Source organism: Molossus molossus, unplaced genomic scaffold (assembly GCF_014108415.1).
Source record: "Molossus molossus isolate mMolMol1 unplaced genomic scaffold, mMolMol1.p scaffold_m16_p_20, whole genome shotgun sequence".
Lineage (NCBI taxonomy): Eukaryota > Metazoa > Chordata > Mammalia > Chiroptera > Molossidae > Molossus > Molossus molossus.
The window spans coordinates 45,263,121-45,281,543 of record NW_023425356.1 but is presented as its reverse complement, the minus strand read 5'-3'; the positions used below and the strand labels follow the sequence as shown (position 1 = coordinate 45,281,543).

General features: G+C 47.6%; 1 protein-coding gene across 1 annotated transcript in view; it reads left to right on the top strand.

Annotated features, from left to right (window-relative positions):
* FAM20B (FAM20B glycosaminoglycan xylosylkinase) overlaps nt 1-13,815 on the top strand; it is a 39,080-nt gene extending 25,265 nt beyond the window's left edge. Inside the window, exons 4-8 of the mRNA XM_036273322.1 lie at nt 1,884-1,993; nt 5,873-6,044; nt 6,220-6,411; nt 8,266-8,325; nt 10,095-13,815. Coding sequence (XP_036129215.1) covers nt 1,884-1,993; nt 5,873-6,044; nt 6,220-6,411; nt 8,266-8,325; nt 10,095-10,326 — 766 coding nt within the window. The 3' untranslated portion in view covers nt 10,327-13,815. The remainder of the gene's footprint in view (nt 1-1,883; nt 1,994-5,872; nt 6,045-6,219; nt 6,412-8,265; nt 8,326-10,094) is intronic.
* The last annotated feature ends 4,608 nt before the right edge of the window (nt 13,816-18,423 follow it).

The following is an 18,423-nucleotide window of genomic DNA, read 5'->3' as shown; positions in this document are numbered from 1 at the left end:
TCCTTGACACGTCCCTCCTTGACACGTCCCTCCTTGACACGTCCCTCCTTGACACGTCCCTCCTTGACACGTCCCTCAGCACCGGGTGGCTGTGTCTTTGGCCTGGCCGTGCTCATTGGGAAGAAAACACACCTTCCAACTTTCTTCCCGTCTGGGCTCCTGACACTGCTGCTCAGGTTGCTGTATCTCCATTTCGTTAGGACTTGACCACCTTCCCTGGCCTCAGGAGGTTGTCTGTGTTCTTATGTTATTTGGACAAATATGATGATCTCTTTGTTTTGGTGGCTTTTCTAAGATTGAGTTTAGGACAAAGTCACTCAGTGGCTATGAACAATGGATCTGGATTGCACAGCCATTTAAAATATTTTTTATTTTATTAAATTTATTGGGGTGACATTAGTTAATGAGATTATATGTGTCAAGTGTACAATTCTGTAACACATCATCTATATATTGCATTGTGTGCTTACCACTCAAAGTCAAGTCTCTTTTTGTCACCATACAGGTGCCCCCTGTTCCCCTCTCTTCCTCCACCCAACCCCCTTCCTCTCTGGTAATCACTGTACTACACAGCCATTTTATTTTTAAATACTCACCTCAGGATATTTTTCCATGTATTTTCAGACAGAATGGGAGAGGGAGAGAGAGAGAGAAACATCGATGTGAGAGAGACACATTGATTGGTTCCTTCCCACATGACCCCAGCTAGGGCCAGGGACTGAACTACAAGCAAGGTATGTGCCTTTAAAGAGAATTGAACCCAAGACTCTCTAGAGGGTCCAGAGGCCAATGCTCTAACCGCTGAGCCAAACCTGCCAGGGCTACTCAGCCATTTTGAAAGGTTTTGTGATGATGTGGTAAAAGGCTCATGATGTAATGATCATTGAAAAACAGGACACAAAACTGTATATTGAGTATGTGTTTGTATATACTTGTAAAGGAAAAATGCTCACATGCCAAAATGTCAGTAGTTATTTCTGGGTTATGGAGTTATACATGATCTTTATTTTCTTCATTATACATTTTCTGTGTGTTCCAAACTGTCCCTCTGACTTTCTTCAGTGAATGTGTACTTATAAATTTTCATTTTAGCCCTGGCTTATTTGGCTCAGCGGTTGGAGTGTTGGCCTGCAGACCAGAGAGTCCCGGGTTCGGTTCCCGCTAAGGGCATGTACCTCCATTGCAATTTGTCCCCAGCCCTGGTTGGGGTCGTGTGGGTGGCAACCAGTCGATGTGTCTCTCTCACATCAATGTTTTTCTCTCTCTCTCTCTTCTCCCCTCTCTCCCTCTTGCTCTATCTGAAGATAAATGAAAAAAAAAAATGTCCTCGGGTGAAGATAAAAAATAAAATAAAAAAATAAACTTTCATTTAAAAAAAATGACTGTGCTCAACCATATGGTTATACTTTTAGACCATTAGAGAAACATATCTATGTTTAATTTGTCCTGTGGGTTTATCCTTTTAGTTTAATCCGTATTTTTTGCTGTCAGTGTGCTGCTTTATCCAAAGCTTGGAACCCAACTATGGATTTAGACCCAGTTTTTTAAATGCTTTGTTAAAATCTATTTTAAAATTTTATTATGAAAACTTTCTAACAAAAGTAGAGGGGATAGTATAATGAACCCATATACCCACTCCCTGGAATAAACAATATTCACATTTTGCCGGATTTGCCTTATCCTTTTTGTTGAAGTGCATATTAAAGTAAGTTATCTATATCTTGATATTAAGCTCATAAATATATGTACCTTTAAAAAATACTTACCTACCTGTCAACAATTCCTTTTCACATCTAACATGATTAACCATAATTTTTAAGACTGCTATTTAAAATATTTCCCCCAAAGATTTTTCTCTTTTGTTCTTAAACCTTCCAAACCAGGATTCTGGGTTTCCGCCGAGCCCCCTTGGTGGTTGGCAGATTTGTTAATCTGCGGACAGAGATCAAGCCTGTTGCCACGGAGCAGCTCTTGAGCACCTTCCTAACCCTAGGTAAGAAGATCCAGAGGACATCTAGATAGGGGAATAGTTAGCACGTTAAAGAGGGCGCCACCCAGCAAGCTGGGGAACCGGGTCTGAGGTTGTGCCCGTGGAGTAGGAAGTGAGATCCTTGACTGGTCGGTTAAGTAGCTGGTAACTTCTGCTTGCTCTTAAGCTAAACCTCAGACTTAGATTTTGACCTAAATCTGTTTTTGTCTGTATATCATTGGCTGGGTAGTTTTTTATATATACATGTACTTTCTTGGGAACTGTCTCCTGTCTTCTTAGAATTGAAGAAACCTTAAGGCAACTCTGTGAGAAAATCAGAAATTCCCTCGCAGGGCTGCCTTTGGGCCTGGAAGGTCACCCTTGCCGCCTCTGCTCTGTGAGGGGTGGCCTGTCACTCACCCGCGCTGAACTGGCCATGGTCCCTCTGGCCTCTGCCCTGTTATCTCACTCCGAGGTGCAGGATCTGAGCTAAAATTCTCACTCCTGTTCTTGGGGCACAGTGAGGACGGGAAGGATTCAGAGGTGCCGTGGTCTCTTGTCCTAGCCTCTTCATGGTGACATTTTCAGTGACAGTGCTTCACATGATGACTTGAAACAGTCATTGCAAGATGAACTTCACCTTGCTTTGCTAGAGTGAATGGGGTTGCATTTAAAATGAGGTGAAACCGAATATTTAAAAGACTTGTGACAGATTTATCATTCAGAGTTTAAATGTATAAGGCTAGGTCTGTGCTGTTCTTAAAATAACCAAAAGCATACAGTGTCTCTGATTTGTTTCATATATTTTCTAATCACTTTTGCTTGTTCAATTTTATGTTCAGGCAAACGTGAATTCCTGATGGATGGGAGGAGGTCAAGAAGACTAGGCCAGCCCTGGCCAGTTTGGCTCAGCGGTTAGAGCGTCGGCCTGCGGTCCTGAGAGACCCGGGTTCGGTTCCCGCTAAGGGCATGTACCTCGGTTGCAGTTTGTCCCCGGCCCTGGTTGGTCGTGTGGGTGGCAGCCACTAGATGTGTCCCTTCACATTGATGTTTCTCTCTCTCTCTCTTCCTCTCTCTCCCTCCCGCTCTATCTGAACAAAAAATGGAAAAATGTCCTCGGGTGAGGATAAAAAAAAAAAAAGAAGACTAGGCCAGAGTCCCTGCTTTCTAGAGACTCACAGAGGTTAACTCTCATGCATTGTCTGAGTGTGGGCAAGGGAAAGGCCAGGAAAGGGTTGTAGAGGAGGCTGTTAACAATCGGACTGTGTATTGAAGAATCAGTAGGAGCTACCCAGGCAGCCAGGAGGAAAGGGTGTTGGGCAGTAATTGGAAGTAATAACAGAAATGGGAGCATAAAGACCTGAAAGTACACAGGATTGGTGCATTTGGGGAATAAGCTCCTTTTGGATACACCCACCACGTGGGGCAGTGTCTTAATTTGGGCTGCCAGAAGTCCAAGGCCACGGTACCAGTAAGGTTGGGTTCTGATGAGAGCCCTCTTTCTTTTTTTTTATCCTCACCCGAGGACATTTTTCCACTTTTTGTTCAGATAGAGTGGGAGGGAGAGAGAGAGAGAGAAACATTGACGTGAAAGGGACACATCGAGTGGCTGCCACCCGCACGACCCATCCAGGGCCAGGGAAAAGCTGCAACCGAGGTACGTGCCCTTAGCGGGAACCGAACCGGGGTCTCTCTGGACCGCAGGCCGATGCTCCAACCACTGAGCCAAACCGGCCAGGGCGAGAGCCCTCTTTCTGGTTTACAGTCAGCCACCTTTTTGCTATGTCTCCTTATAGCAGAGAGAAAGAGAGAGTGAGCTCGTGAGAGAGATCATCTCTCTCCCTTCTCTTCTCATGAGGACAGTAATCCCATCACGAGGGTTTCTCCCAAAAGCCCCACCTCCAGATACCACCATATTGAGCACTTCAGCACATGGATTCTAATTCTAAGGGGCACAAACATTCAGTCCATAGCAGTAGGTAGAGGGATTTGACTGGAGGTTGGTTTTAAATAATGGGCTGACCTTAGCACAGTTTTTAAATGTATTATTAGATAACTGGGTATAATAATTAAATTCTGTAGCCCTTACAACTTGACAAAGCACTTTTACGCAGTTACGGTATTCGGTCCTCTTGACAAAAGAGAGCAGTGAGTAGGGAGATTCATCCACTTGTCTTACCTGAGAAAGAGGCTAAAAAGAGTTAAATGACTTTCCCAGAGTCACAAAGCTATGAATTGTTAGCCAGGATTCCAACTCAGATTCTAAAACTCTAAAACATTTCATTTGTTTATTTCTTTTATATTTATTCATTCATTTAGCAAAATTCTGTTTCACTTCCTTGTGGCAGGCTCTGTGCTAGGTGCCAAATATACAAAAATGAACACTATCTCCCTACCTTCAAGGAGCTTTGTTTAATGGGGAGCCAGGCATGTACAGAGGCCGTGGAGGTGAAGGAGAAGGGGCCTAGCGGTTAGGGCCAGGGTGATAGTTACTCAGTGAAGGTGCTGTTGCAACCAAGTCTCAAAGGGAGAGTAGCATCCCCACAGGAGGGCACAGTGGGAAGGAGCATCCTGGGTTTGGACCCCTGACCTTTTTGTGCTAGAGACTCCTTTGGCAGTGATCCTTTCTCAAAGTAATGTTTTTGAAAACATAAATTAGATGCATAGACTTATAAATGTATCCAATAATGTTGGAAGTGTTTTGTTATCAACAATTATAAAAAGCAAATTTGTGATAATCACTTGTGCCTTATTTAACACATTAAATAACAAGACCTAGCACATCTAGTAAATACCATAATTTGAGACTATAAATACTTTGTAATATTGCAACAATACTACTATGATATGAAGAATCTGTGATTTCTTCTAGTGAAAAAGCCACAGATAATGTTAATACTGCTATGGTTTGCTCCCTGCCATAATAGTTGAAGGAAATGCCAAGTTTCAGATAGAAGTTAATGAAAATAAAAATGTGGTTTTGTTCCCCTCCAGTTCCGGGCTGAGCTAACCCTGTCCCAGGGGAGGACAGAGCACAGGGCAATGACGAGAGCGTGACAGCTCAGAACTGTAATTTAGCTGAAGTTAAGGCTCCATGTGGGGCTGAGGACTGAGCAAGGCAGGTGGTCAGGACAGTGTCACCGGAGGGCCTGTGCACCACCCTACAAGGAGAGACTTCCTCCATAGGCACCGGGAGGCCACTAGAGCCGGCTCTGGAAGGGCCAGGCTCCTAGTCTGGACAGCGCATCTTGGCAGCACTGCGGAGAATGAGTGGGAAGGGGACAGTCGGGAGGTGAGGGCACGTGGGGCTCCTGGAGTAAATTCATGCGCAGTGAGAGTCAGAAGTAAAGCAAGGACGGGGATAGAAAGACTTAAGAGACACTCAAATGGAAAGAATTTGGTGAACATATTAAATGGAACATTCCAGAAATAAACAATTCACAAGTTTTCAGCCATGCACCATTCAAAGTAGTGTGATGAAATCTCACCCCATTCGCCCGGGCCGTGAACCCTCCCCTGGCAGTGCACCCACGCCGTGCCCGCTCCCCACCTGCCTGCCTGTCTCTGCCTACTCCGGCGCTCTGACGGGGCAGAAGAGGGCGTTCCTTTCCTGTCCTTAAAGTAGTTCACGAAGACACCGGCGACAGTAGTGGACTCCTGGAGAGGGACTGGGTAGAAGGGACACAGAGAAAGGGAGACTTGCTTTTTCATATATATCCTTTTGTACCTTCAGAATTTTTTTACACCTTGTGCTTTTATTACCTATACAGTTTTAAATTAAGTTCAGGATCTTGGTTTTCACAGTATCTGTTTACCTAGCTGCCCTGTTCTCCATTGTTTGGGGAGAATTTGGACTCTTCTTTTTCCCCCTATAAGTGTATTTGGCTCCTTTCTCTCTTTTAGGAAATAACACTTGTTTCTATGGGAAGTGCTATTACTGCCGAGAAACGGAGCCGGCTTGTGCCGACGGAGACACCATGGAGGGGTCTGTCACACTCTGGCTTCCAGATGTGTGGCCTCTGCAGAAACACCGACACCCCTGGGGCAGGACTTACCGAGAGGGCAAACTGGCCAGGTAAAGGCTCCTGTGAGCACTGCCTAACCCTCTCCTGTGCCTGGCCCCGTGTCAACCCGCGTGCAGCCAGGGGGTGTCCAAGACGAAACAGACGGTGGAGGGTCAAGGGCACAGCTGCTAGGCAGGGACAGTGTCGGCTCTCCGTAATAAGCCTGGCGACGCTGCTTGCCTGCAGGTGGGAGTATGACGAGAGCTACTGCGACGCCGTGAAGAAAACATCCCCTTACGACTCTGGCCCCCGGCTCCTGGACATCATCGACACGGCTGTCTTTGACTACCTGATTGGCAACGCTGACCGCCACCACTATGAGAGTTTCCAGGACGATGAAGGCGCCAGCATGCTCATCCTTCTCGATAATGCCAAAAGGTAGGGCAGCAGGACTGCCCTGGTCAGGCAAGGGTTTCCGTGTAGACAGGGCCTGTTCTAGGCTGTCCCGGGAAATCCAGAGCACACCCGACAGCATCTGGCCTGTTTCCGCTCGGAGGCTCCGCTGTCGGCGAGCTCCTTTTCCCACCGTGCTCAGGTGCACTCCTTCCTCCTCGGGTCGGAGGACTTTAAAACTGGAAAAGGGGCTTTTTCCCAGGAGTCAAAGAGGATGAGTCTCTTCAGACAGCAGGAAACCAAGGCCCTTGATTCATCGCTGCTCACACCGATCTTTCTTAACTATGATGCTGAGAAACTTGAGAAATACATAGTTAATAGAACATGAAATGTGATTACTGTTAAGCTCATTTTATCCAAAGGCTCATGCAGTTTAAAAGATTAAATTTTTGGTAGGCTGTTTGGCTATTTTATAGCAGTCTGGGCCCAGGCTCTTTGCTGTCATGAGAGTAAGAGGAGCTGCCTAGTGATTGCATATAAAGACAAGTTACTTTGAGTCAATGAATGTCCTTATGTTTTTAAGTCTGAGCTCTGAAGAACACATTGTATTGCAGTTTGCACTCTGCAGCCTCTGTGGTGCCCAGTTCAGCACCACACTTTTAGGTACCGAAGTGTTTATTGAATAGAGTACTTCTTCGGGCCCAGAATTGTCCAGGTCACTACTGTTCACGTTGGTTGCTGAGAATAAGCTGAGACACGGGTCCTCAGCAAAGAATGCTGGGGCAGAATTTGCTCATGATGCACCGTCTTGCACTGAGAGCCAGGTGCCTCGTGCTCTGTGAAAGGCAATGACAGCTACAGAAAGTGAGAGGCCAGCAGGTGGCAGCCAGTGCTGATTATGTTCCTGAAGGTCTTCAACCTTCCTTGTGAAAATGATCCTTTTTTGAAAGATCATGTGAATTGTGGAATTATACACCGAAATAGTTGCCTTTCCCCTTAATTACTTGAGGCCTGCAGTGTGCTTCAGGCTTCCAGGCCCTCCACTGCCAGGGTGGGCTTCCCGGAAACAAGCGGAAGGTTAACAGATTTTCCAGAATCAGCTCTCCTTTTCTAACTCCGAAGATCATTTTTACATCTGCTTTGACTTAGCTGTTTTCTCAGCTTCTGTGAATAGCGTTTCCAGTTTGAATCTGTCCGTATGCTTGTAGGGAATCGGATAAGCCAAATCTTTTCTGATGGGTCATTGTGGAGTAGAACAGAGTAACTTCTCCTTTTTTTTTTTTAATCCTCACCCGAGGACATTTTTCCATTTTTCGTTCAGGTAGAGTGGGAGGGAGAGAGAGAGAGAGAAACATCGATGTTAAAGGGACACATTGAGTGGCTGCCTCCCGCACAGCCAACCAGGGCCGGGGACAAACTGCAACCGAGGTATGTGCCCTTAGCGGGAACCGAACCCGGGTCTCTCTGAACCGCAGGCCGACGCTCTAACCGCTGAGCCAAACCGGCCAGGGCAGAGTAACTTCTTTTTATAAGTAACGACCATCTGCTTGTTGGCGGGAACCTGATACAAATAGCCTGTGTTTCTGCACCCTCACTTAACATTTCTTCAGGTTGAGAGGTCTCAGGTTCTTGTCCGGTCAGTGTCCCCATTGGGGTGCCTCAGCACCCTGCTGTAGCTCATCAGGAGAAAGGGTCCTTACCCATGTGTCTGCTGTTCGACGCTGCAGCACAAGCTGTTAGGAATCTGTGTCTGATTGGTCATGCCCTGTTTATTTTTCATTGAAGTGACTTGAGAGCGTGCAATTATTCAGGATCACATTTGGGTTCTTACAGAATCTGCCCTGATCGAAGAGGGACCTGGTGCTTCACCTCATTCACTTCGGTTTATTTCATTTTCAGCTTTGGGAACCCCTCGCTGGACGAGAGAAGCATTCTCGCCCCCCTCTATCAGTGCTGCATGTAAGTGGCGCACGTCCGTGCCAGGCCCAGGTCACAGACAGTGAGCAGCGTCCTTGGCCTCAGGGATTCCTAGTCCCCGAGCAGTGCTGTTCATGCTGTTCCGACCCTGAACCCGCAAGGCCCTGCGGTGGAGGATCAGGAGACGTGGAGGCCTGTCGTCCAGTACTCAGAATTCATGTCGCGTTTTGTACGCATAGAACTTTGCAGTCTGTTCAGTAATGTATATCCATGCTTGTTTTATTATCAGAATATAGCCCCCCCCGCCCCCAAAAAACCTAGTAGACTCTGTGTCCCTGGTCACTGCACTGTGTTTACCTGGTGGTTTCATGTCCTATCACTCAAGAGATAGGAAAGACATAGTGGGTTAAATGGGAAAGTTTGGTATAAAGAATTGTTCACTCTGATACAGGAATGAATATAAAAGAAAACTAGGGCCGAGGGAGAGCACCCAAGGAGGGACAAACTTGGAGGGGGGATCCCCGTTTGTAGTTCAGCCCACTGGATGGCAGGCGCTGGGGAGCAGGATGCAGCCTCCAAGGTGCAGGCAGTCAGTAGCTGACCTCATGGCACACAGAGGGAGGGACAACTCGGTAGAAGCCTCTGGGCTGCAGGCAGCACACATCTGTGGGTCTGCAAAGGGAATTAGGGAACCAGAATGGGCAGGGGCCTTTGGCTTTGGTTTGCAGGTCAGGGGGGCCTCAGGACGGTTTACACCAGGCCAGGCCTAGGCTGCAAAGTCACCAAGTCCCTGCCCGTTCTGGGAATGTAGCCGGGGCAGAGCTACACTTGGTGACCTCCCACACTGCTGACCCACTGTGCCTTCCTTCTGTCATATTCCTCGAGCGCCCTCTACTGAGAAAACTCAGGAAAGGGAGGTGCTTAAAGGAAACCTGTCCTATAATAGCAGGTCATGTCAAGTGATACCTTAGTTGAACATGAGAAGCTCAGGTGCTTGGGGCATTTGTTGTGTGTGTGTATGTGTGTGTGTGTGCGCATGTGTGTATGTATATACGTGTGTGTGTGGTTTTTTTTATTTCTCACCTGAGGATATTTTTCTATTTATTATTAGATAGAGTGGGAGGGAGGGACGGAGGGAGAGAGAGGGAGAGACAGAGAGAAACATCGATGTGAGTCTCAGGTTCAATTCCAGTCAAGGGCACATACCTTGGTGGCAGTTCCCGGCCCTGGTTGGGTCGTGTGGGAGGCAGTCAGTGTGTCTCTCTCTCACATTGATGACCCCCTTCTGTCCCTCCCACTCTATCTGATGATAAATGGGAAAATATCCTCAGGTGAGGATTGAAAAAAAAGATGTAAGGATAATGTCCGTTCACATAGTGACGTCATTCTAAGTGTGTGTGTGTGTGTGTGTGTGTGTACATGTACCAGTACACTTCCCCACAGAGTAAAACGCTGTTTTACTCCAACGCTTACCCCGCGCAGCCTCATGGACACTGTCCCATGCCACTCCGCCTTCTTACCGCTTTACGTCTGCCTGGTGTTGCCTCGAACGGATGTGCCATCATTTGTTTACATTCAGATTGGTTTGCATTTTTCCTACTGTAAATAGCACTGCAATGAACACATGTAGATCCTTATATTATCTCTCATTAATTACCTGTACCAAAATGTGCTAATGTGACTTACTCATAAAGGTTTGTTCCGTTGAAGTATTTTACATAATTATTTCTTTACTTTTGTGCACTAAGCAGGCTTTAAACTCCATTTGGTAGTGAGATTTCATGTAACCTGCCAAAATGTTTTTCTTCCAGCATTCGGATTTCCACCTGGAATAGACTGAACTACCTGAAGAATGGGGTCCTGAAGGCCGCCTTAACGTCCGCCATGGCCCACGACCCCATCTCCCCCGTGCTGTCCGCTCCCCACCTGGACGCCGTGGGCCAGCGGCTGCTGAGCGTCCTGGCCACCGTGAAGCAGTGCACGGACCAGTTTGGGATGGACACTGTGCTGGTGGAAGACAGGATGCCTCTCTCCCACTTGTAATTTGCAGCACAGAATAACTGAAACTTCTTTTTACAAAGATAGAGAAACAGCACAATCAATTCCAAATGGTATGAGATGGATTGGAAATGGCCGGCAGCAAGTTCTGGGGACTGGGGACAGGGTGGCCGTGGATTTCTTTGGTGTTTTCCGTCGTAGAAACTGAAGCGAGGACTGAGTTTCAGACGACGGAATGTTCCTGCTGAGTCACCCACAGCCTCAGCCCTGGCCCATCTCACAGTGGGCGTTGCAGTTGGTCGGTCTTACTCCTCATGCCAAAGGACGCACAGGTGTGACGTGTGGCTAGGTTAATGCTGGGATTGGTTCTGGAGTTTGAGTTCATCCTTATAGTCCTTTCGCCACACCTGTGGATTTTCTGAGACCACTTTGCAATCCCGAGTCCTTTTTTTAACCAGGACTGGTCAAATCGGCGTTCTGTGGAGCCAAAGGAGCAGGCTCTGTGGAAGGAGCTGCGTCTCAGCGGGAAGAACAAGAGCGGAAGGGTGTGGGCTTGTCAGTGATTGGCAGTAGCGCTTCTGTTGGGTTTAGGGAGCGAAGAAGGGAGGGAGAAGGTGACTGGAATCTGGGAGACGCCTGAATTAGTGAAAGCAGGTTCCCCGGGGTTTTATTTAAGTTCTTCAGGTGTGGAAAAGCTAACGTGATTTGTACCTAAGTAAAGTCTGCATTCTCACAATTGTGTTTAACCAAAACATTGTCTCTGGAGAACTTACTGCTACAACCCAAGCACGATTCTCTTATGAGACTTTTATTTTTTTATCCTGCCCGAAGGAGACAAACCCTTTCCAAATTAACAAAGCAAACAAATAATACCTTGAATAAGAGTTCAGTTGCCTGTGACCTCTGCCATCCTGATTCCTCTTCTGAGATGAATTTCCACCTCTGCCTTTAAGGCCTTTGAAGCTGCTATTCCCAAGAGGTTGGCAGACCTGGTTGTGCCTTTCTTGTGAGAAAAACCAGCTCGCTCTGGCTGATGGAAGTACACATCCTGGGGGTGGCTGGACCCGCATGATCGAGCCATGCGGATGCCTGGAAACAAAGGTTTAAGCCTCTGAGCCTTAAAACCAAGGAGGTTGTACCAGGAAGAGCCTTAAGATTTGGATCTATGTCAAACCCCGATTTCATCATTTAATCTTGTTTGGAGTTTCGAACCCATGTTCTTCCGTCTCTTGTTAGCACTCTCAAATTTCAGCTTGCTCAAACACAGGCTCGGTTCTGGGCTCTGGCAGAGAGATCGTGCCATGTGAGCGGTCGCAGTAAAACGTAGGCCTGAAGACGGCAGGCCTGTGTGCCCACTCACTGAGGCCTCTGAGCTGGGCACTGCCCTCGTGTTGTCTGGGTGCTGCTCCAGGTCTGTGTTTCTGTCCGTGGGGATAATATTCAGCAGTGTGGTTGAACAAATTCAGTGCCAGCCACTGGGGACCAGTCTTAAGCAACCACCCTCTCAAAAGCAGTTTAGAATTGATGCCCCAACACCCTCACATTTAAAGATAACAGCATCCTGTGACTACTTTCAACGAGCATGAAATTAGGATACTTTTGTATTGTACTTTGTATGTACACTTTGAGATGTTCACAAGAATGGGCCAAGTTACTTTAAAAGGTATTGTAAGAAGACAGATATTAGCACAGAACTCTAAAATAGTGTTAGCAAAAGACGGCACGGATTCCGGTTGAAAGGCCCTGGGCCGTGCGCGTGCCCAGAAATTCACAGTTGGGCTGGAGGGCACCCCGGAGCGTGCTCCCGCGCCAGGGTCCGCGAGCTGGCCGGAGGGAGACGGAGGGATGTCAGCCACGCTCCCCTGGGTAAATGTCAGCTGAATTAAATTATGGATTAGTGTTCTCTCACCACGTGCACCTCTTAGCATGCCACATCGGAATGCATGAGAGTTGTTCTCAAACTGGGAGCTTTGTTCAGACTAAGACAGAAGATTCTCCTGGGGAAAAGAGCAGGAGAGAGAGCTGGTCTGGAACGGTCTCATCCTTTTTAAAACATTGCTGAAAATGAACAATTTCTTTCTCTTTCCCTATTTAAAAATCCATGTTTTTAAAAGGTGTTCAGGTCTAGTGGTTCAAGTTAGGATTGTGCTAATGACACGGCATAAGACTATGTGCGAAGTCAGGATTGGACTAAGCAGGAAAAGTATGTGTGCGTAAATCTTGGAGAAAGGCAACCATAAACATAGCCCTAAAATTCACAAACACTAACTTTGTTTGAAAAAACAGGTAGATATCTTTTCAAAAGTTTTCTACCACTGTTCTCTTTGCAGTTTGTCTATCAGAATCTGGGACTAGCACAGGCCCCGAGGGTGGGGGGTGGGTGTCAGCCGGCAGCGGCTGCTTAGCCGACGTCTCGAGGCAGATGCGCGTACTTTTTAATATTATAAAACTGGGAAAGTCAGAACTGACTGCTATTTTCTTTCCTCCTTCTACTTAAATATGTTTATTCCAGAGTTTGAGTGGGGAAATATGAGGAGCGAGGTTTCATTCTAAACTGTTCTTTAATGAGTCTATATTGTGGGTTTGGCCATAAATAATTTTCTGTGCAAAACAAATTATAAATGGAATTGGATTTGCTCAGAGTATTTGTTCAGTAATCTATTAATAAGGCATCTGCACTCAGGATTAATGTGTCAAATAAAATTTAAGAAGGAAATGGGAGAATTTGGGTACATCCACTGCATATTATATTGGAAAAGATGGATTCTCTACATGATAGTTTTTCAATGTTCTTCCAAAGAAATCCATCATTTATTTTTAAAAAAAAAAAGGCTTTTGGCCTCCTCTTCCCATCTACCATATTCCTTCAGCCTCCCTTCTTGATGGTCCCTGTGTCTTGACCAGTGAATGCCCTCACCTCCATGATGGTGACACAGCATCTGTCAGTGAGCCGTCGTGTCTGAGTCATCCTGGGGCTTGAGCTTCAGGACACGCGAGTAAAGGTATATGTATGTATATAGTCATATATGTATTCTAGCAAGAAAAAGCATATTTATTTTGACACAGGAAAGCAGATTTATGTTGCTGGAGAACTTAAAGCTAGTTAAACGGTTCTCTTCTGAGTCTCTGAGCGCGGACCCTACACCATAAAGCTCACTCACTCGGCGAACACCGGCTAGCCCGCTCGGAGCCCGCCGCTCGGCACACGCGCGAGCAGACACGACTGTGAGACCTCCTGTGCAGGGGAAGCCAGTCTTTCTCCCTCCAGTCCCTGAAGTCTGGGTTGAGGTGGGAGCTGGGGACTAGACTGCCACAGATTTTTAAGGGGTGAAGGTGTTACAAATACAGAATGTGCGGGGGGCTGGGAATGACTCACTGGAAGCTTATTTATTCGCTCAAAGGGAAGTGTGAGCGCCACCACCCTGCCGATCCACCATGGACTTCCTCTCAGAGCTGTTGCAGACAGAGGTTGTGCTTGGTAAGTCACCAAACGGCACACGTGCACCTCAATTTCTAATGCGTTCTATTGGTTTCAATTCTGGAAAAAATGAATAAAGATTTTAATAAGTATTGATGTCTCATGTTTTCCTCTAATCCCCCCCCCACACACACACACACTTCAGGATATTTGCAGTGTTTTCTATTCCAGTGTCATCTGTTTATTAGGAGACAAGGTTACACTGTACACTTTCACAGTGTCTGATGGATAAGACCTGTAGCTTCCCCAGGAGTCTTCCAAAGGCCCCTGCCAGGCTGTGACTGGACCAAAACTTTCCACAGGATAATTCTTGGGTGCTTTTTGTTTATTTAGTAGTTAACTCAATTCTTGCAGCTTCTTTGGAGGGAAAGAATTATGGATACGGCCCGGCCGGTGTGGCTCAGTGATTGAGTGTTGACCCATGCACCAAGAGGTCGCTGGTTTGATTCCCGATCAGGGCACATGCCCAGGTTGTGGGCCCGATCCCCAGTGGGGGTCATGCGGGAGGCTGCCAATCAATGTTCTCTCTCATCGATGTTTCTTTCTATCTCTCTAGTATCAATAAAGAAAAAATAAATAAAAAAGAATTATGACCCTGGTCGGTTTGGCTCAGTGGTTAGAGCGTCGACCTGCGGTCCAGAGAGACCCGGGTTCGGTTCCCGCTAAGGGCATGTACCTCGGTTGCAGTTTGTCCCCGGCCCTGGTTGGGTTGTACAGGTGGCAGCCACTGGATGTGTCCCTTTCACATCGATGTTTCTCTCTCTCTCTCCCTCCCACTCTATCTGAACAAAATATCAAAAAATGTCCTCGGGTGAGGATTTAAAAAAAAAAAAAGAATTACGGATACCAGAGAATTCTTCAGGGCAGTACCATAGAGACATGAAACAGAAGACCAGGTGCCAGATTGTGATGTTAGGACACCAGATTTTTAACTTTTGAAATGGAAATCGGCATCCTAAGTTTCAACCAGACACCGAGCCGAGTTCTGCTTGATCTGCAGCTTTCTCGTTCGTGCCGGTTGTCATTTTGCTTGAATACCGACGGGAGGCTGAAGCCTAGGACATGTTCTCCTGGACTCGCCACATCGATCCTTTCCAGGTGAGATTTCGGCTTCGTTTGCTTCTCAGGTGTATCAGAAAGCTCGGCAGCAAAGCTTGGAAAGGGCAGCCGGGAGCAGGGAGGGCATGGTGCTGGGTCGGGTGTCACCCAGTGTCTTGGCCTTTGGGAACTTGCTAGCAGCCCTCCTTTTGTAAGAGACAAGAGTGGGCCACTGGGCCTGTAAGGCCGAGTGCTGTGGAGCCCCAGGGAGAACGTGGTCAGGCCTGGTGTGTGAGGTAGTCGATCTTCCTTCAGCAGACACGTGGGCATTGTGCTGTGAGCTGCGGATGTCATCAAGATGGTCCTGACTCCCTTTCCTCGAACCTGCAGTCCTAGCAGAAGAGAGCTGCTTGTGAAGAACCAAATGCCTCAGGATGACATGTTAATGGCAAGGGAACTAAGGTCCAGGGAAGAATCACGGGGTTGGGAGGGGAGAGGTGGGTGGAACCCACATTGAAGAGGGGCTGATCCAGGCTTGTGTGTATAGAACCCTGACTCCAGACATAGAGCCTCCTGGGCCTGAGCTCCGGCGTGAGTATCTGGGTCGCCAGAAATGTCACTTCAGGGGTTTCCTGTGGTTCCGTCAGGTGTGCCTGTCTTTGGAGAGGACAGTCTCAGTCCACTGTGATGCGTCAGTGGCTCTGTGGCATAGATGTTACTAAACAAAGGAGCCTCTGGCACATAGGCCAGCGATGAAACATTCATTCTGTGTTTTCAGAGTTTGCTTTTTACATGCCAAGTTTATTTGGAGATAGACTTGATTTTTACCCTGAGACTGGTTTCAAGGCCAATGGTGTTTTCTGACTGCCTTCAGCGGGGCTGGGGATGTCTACTGCAAAGGTTAAGTCCCACTCAGATGACAGTGCAGATGTTGGGTGCCCATCTTCTCTTAGAAAGACTGTTAATGCCTGGCCGGTGTGGCTCAGTGGGTGAGCATGTACCAAGAGGTCCTGGTTTGATTCCCAGTCAGGGCACAGGCCTAGGTTGTGGGCCAAATCCCCAGGAGGGGCGTGCAGGAGGCGGCCAATCATGTTCTCTCTCATTGATGTTTCTCTCCCTCTCTCTAAAATCAATAAAAAGAAAAGACTATTAAAATGCAGACTCTGATTAAGTAGACATAGGGACTGAGATTGCACATTTCAAACAGGCCCCCCCGTGTGCCAGTGCCTCCAGTCCTTGGACCACCCTTGAGGAGCGCGGACAGGTTTTGCTGCCTGTAGTTCCCACAGGCGCCGTTAGATGGCCCCATTGTCCATGGGATTTGCTCAACCAATAGCCTCCAAGATGAGAATGCGATGTTAGCGTTTATTGAACTCCATCTAAAAACTAGTGTTTGGATTCATCGTTTCTTCTTCTTTTCTTTTTTAAAATTTGGATTCGTTGTTTCTATGTTGGACTGACTCTGGTGGAAAAAATGTTTAGTTCTACTCCTTTTAGAAAAGGAAATGCCTGCGCTGGCCAGTTTGGCTCAGCGGTTAGAGTCGGCCGTGTTCTAGAGAGACCCGGTTCGGCTCCGCGAAGGGCACGTACCTCGGTGGCAGTTTGTCCCTGGTCCTGGTTGGGGTTGTGTGGGAGGCAGCCACTCAATGTGTCCCTTTCATGTCCATGTTTCTCTCTCTTCCTCTCTCTCCCTCCCACTCTATCTGAACAACAGCAACAACAAAAAAATGGAAAAATGTCCTCGTGGAAAAATGTCTGGGGTGAAGATTAAAAAAAAAAAAAAGCCCTGGCCAAACGGTTGGAGCATTAGCCTGCGGACCAGAGAGTCCTGGGTTCGGTTCCTACTAGGGGCATGTACCAGAAGAAAAGAAAATGCCTTCTTGAAATCAAGTTGCTTGTCCAAGAATTTTCCAGCTATCTACTTTCTTTACCATGAGATGCTAAATTCAAATAAAAATATGTCAGAAATTAGCATTTAGTGCTACATGAAAGTTACAATAAACAGACAATTATTTTCGCAGTCTTAAAATTTGGATTTTAAAAAGAAATTAATGTTATTTCTAGTAATTTTATCACTATAAATTCCCCTATAAACCTCACTGGTATAAATAAAACCATTCAGGCTTCCCGTTTGCACCATCCAGACCCTCCTCCGGGCAAGGTGTACGGGTCATAAAGTTAACATGTAACTGAATGAGCCCATTAACCTTCACAGCATCCCTGTAAAGTAACTATTTTAGGTTATCCCATTTTATAGGTGGGGAAACTGAGGCACGGGCCAGTTAAGTAGCACCCAAGAAAATGGTAAGGGGCCATTCAGCTAACCACATACTAGATTGTCATTCATGCTCAAACATTTACTGAATGAATTAATGTTTTAAATTTCCAACTAAGTATATAATGGCGTGTTCCCTGGTAACTGTCCCCTGAAGGGTTTCATGAGCTGGACTGGACATGATGTGGTACCTGTGGACTGGCCACTTCTCTCTGAAGCGCTTGGGTTCCATTTCGACGCCACTCTGAGTGGCTACCTTGGATGACAGTCCTGTGTGTAGTTGAACTCTCATCTCCTAACGAAAGTGCTCTACCCGATTTCTGTGGCTGAGTGAATGGAAGGAGCAGATCTGGTGAGCTCCTGAGGAAGGGACACAGACCGGGATGAACAGGTGAATCAATTTGCTTGTGACACGGTGATACACGGCACTAGGATCCACTTGACTGTCGGATAGCCCAGCCTCAGGGCCACTGAGCCTGTGACAGTCGCCAAGTCCCATGGACTCTAGACAGCAGTTTCCTCCTAGGACAAGGTGACTCTTAGGCCAGTGATTTCAGTAAGTCAGGTGACAGGAAAATGCATTGAGCTCTTCTGAAATCTAACAAACTGGCTGCAGGCACATGTGATGGGGAAGGGAGCCAGGAGAAGGCCCTCAGGTCTTTCGCCAGTGGCCTCAGAAGCCGCTTGCTCATGGTCACAAGCGCTTAAAAATTGCCAGCAGCCGAGTAAGTGCACATAGTACTTCTTTTTAATGAGATACGACTACATCGACACGATTATGATTTTCCCATGACTCTGGGAGTTCCCCAAACCCACATCTGCAGAAGGGAGTCCACAGCTTCCTCTTGCTTCTTGTGATCCCCAGCTGGGGACATCTGCTGGTGACCAGCTGCCAGGTTTCATTCTCCCTCCCAGGGCCTCGTCTCCATGCAGGTGACCCTGCTGGCCAGCCCGGGCCCCTGGGCAAGGGGGCTGGCAGGAAGTTGATCCTCAGATGCGGGGCAGGCACAACAGTGCCTGCATTTGGTAGGCCTCGTATGCGCGACCAGAGCTGCCCAAAAGGAATAGGTGATGACAGTGGCCATTTCGAGGCCTGACCCCACCTCCGCACCCACGATCAGCCCAGAATGGAGACTGCAGGGTGGCCTGCCCGTCCCCTGGGCGGCGTCTGCACCGGCCTCGGGATGCCCTCCGGGCCGGCCTGGGTTTCGGTTCCGGGCACCTCCTAGCCCCGCGTCACGTGGGGCTGTGGTTCCCGTGGCAACGCCAATCCCGGCCGGACGGGCGCGGAAGTAAGCGGGCGCCGCCTGTCCCCCGCCCAGTCCCCGACGCGGCATCGCGGAGGCCGGAC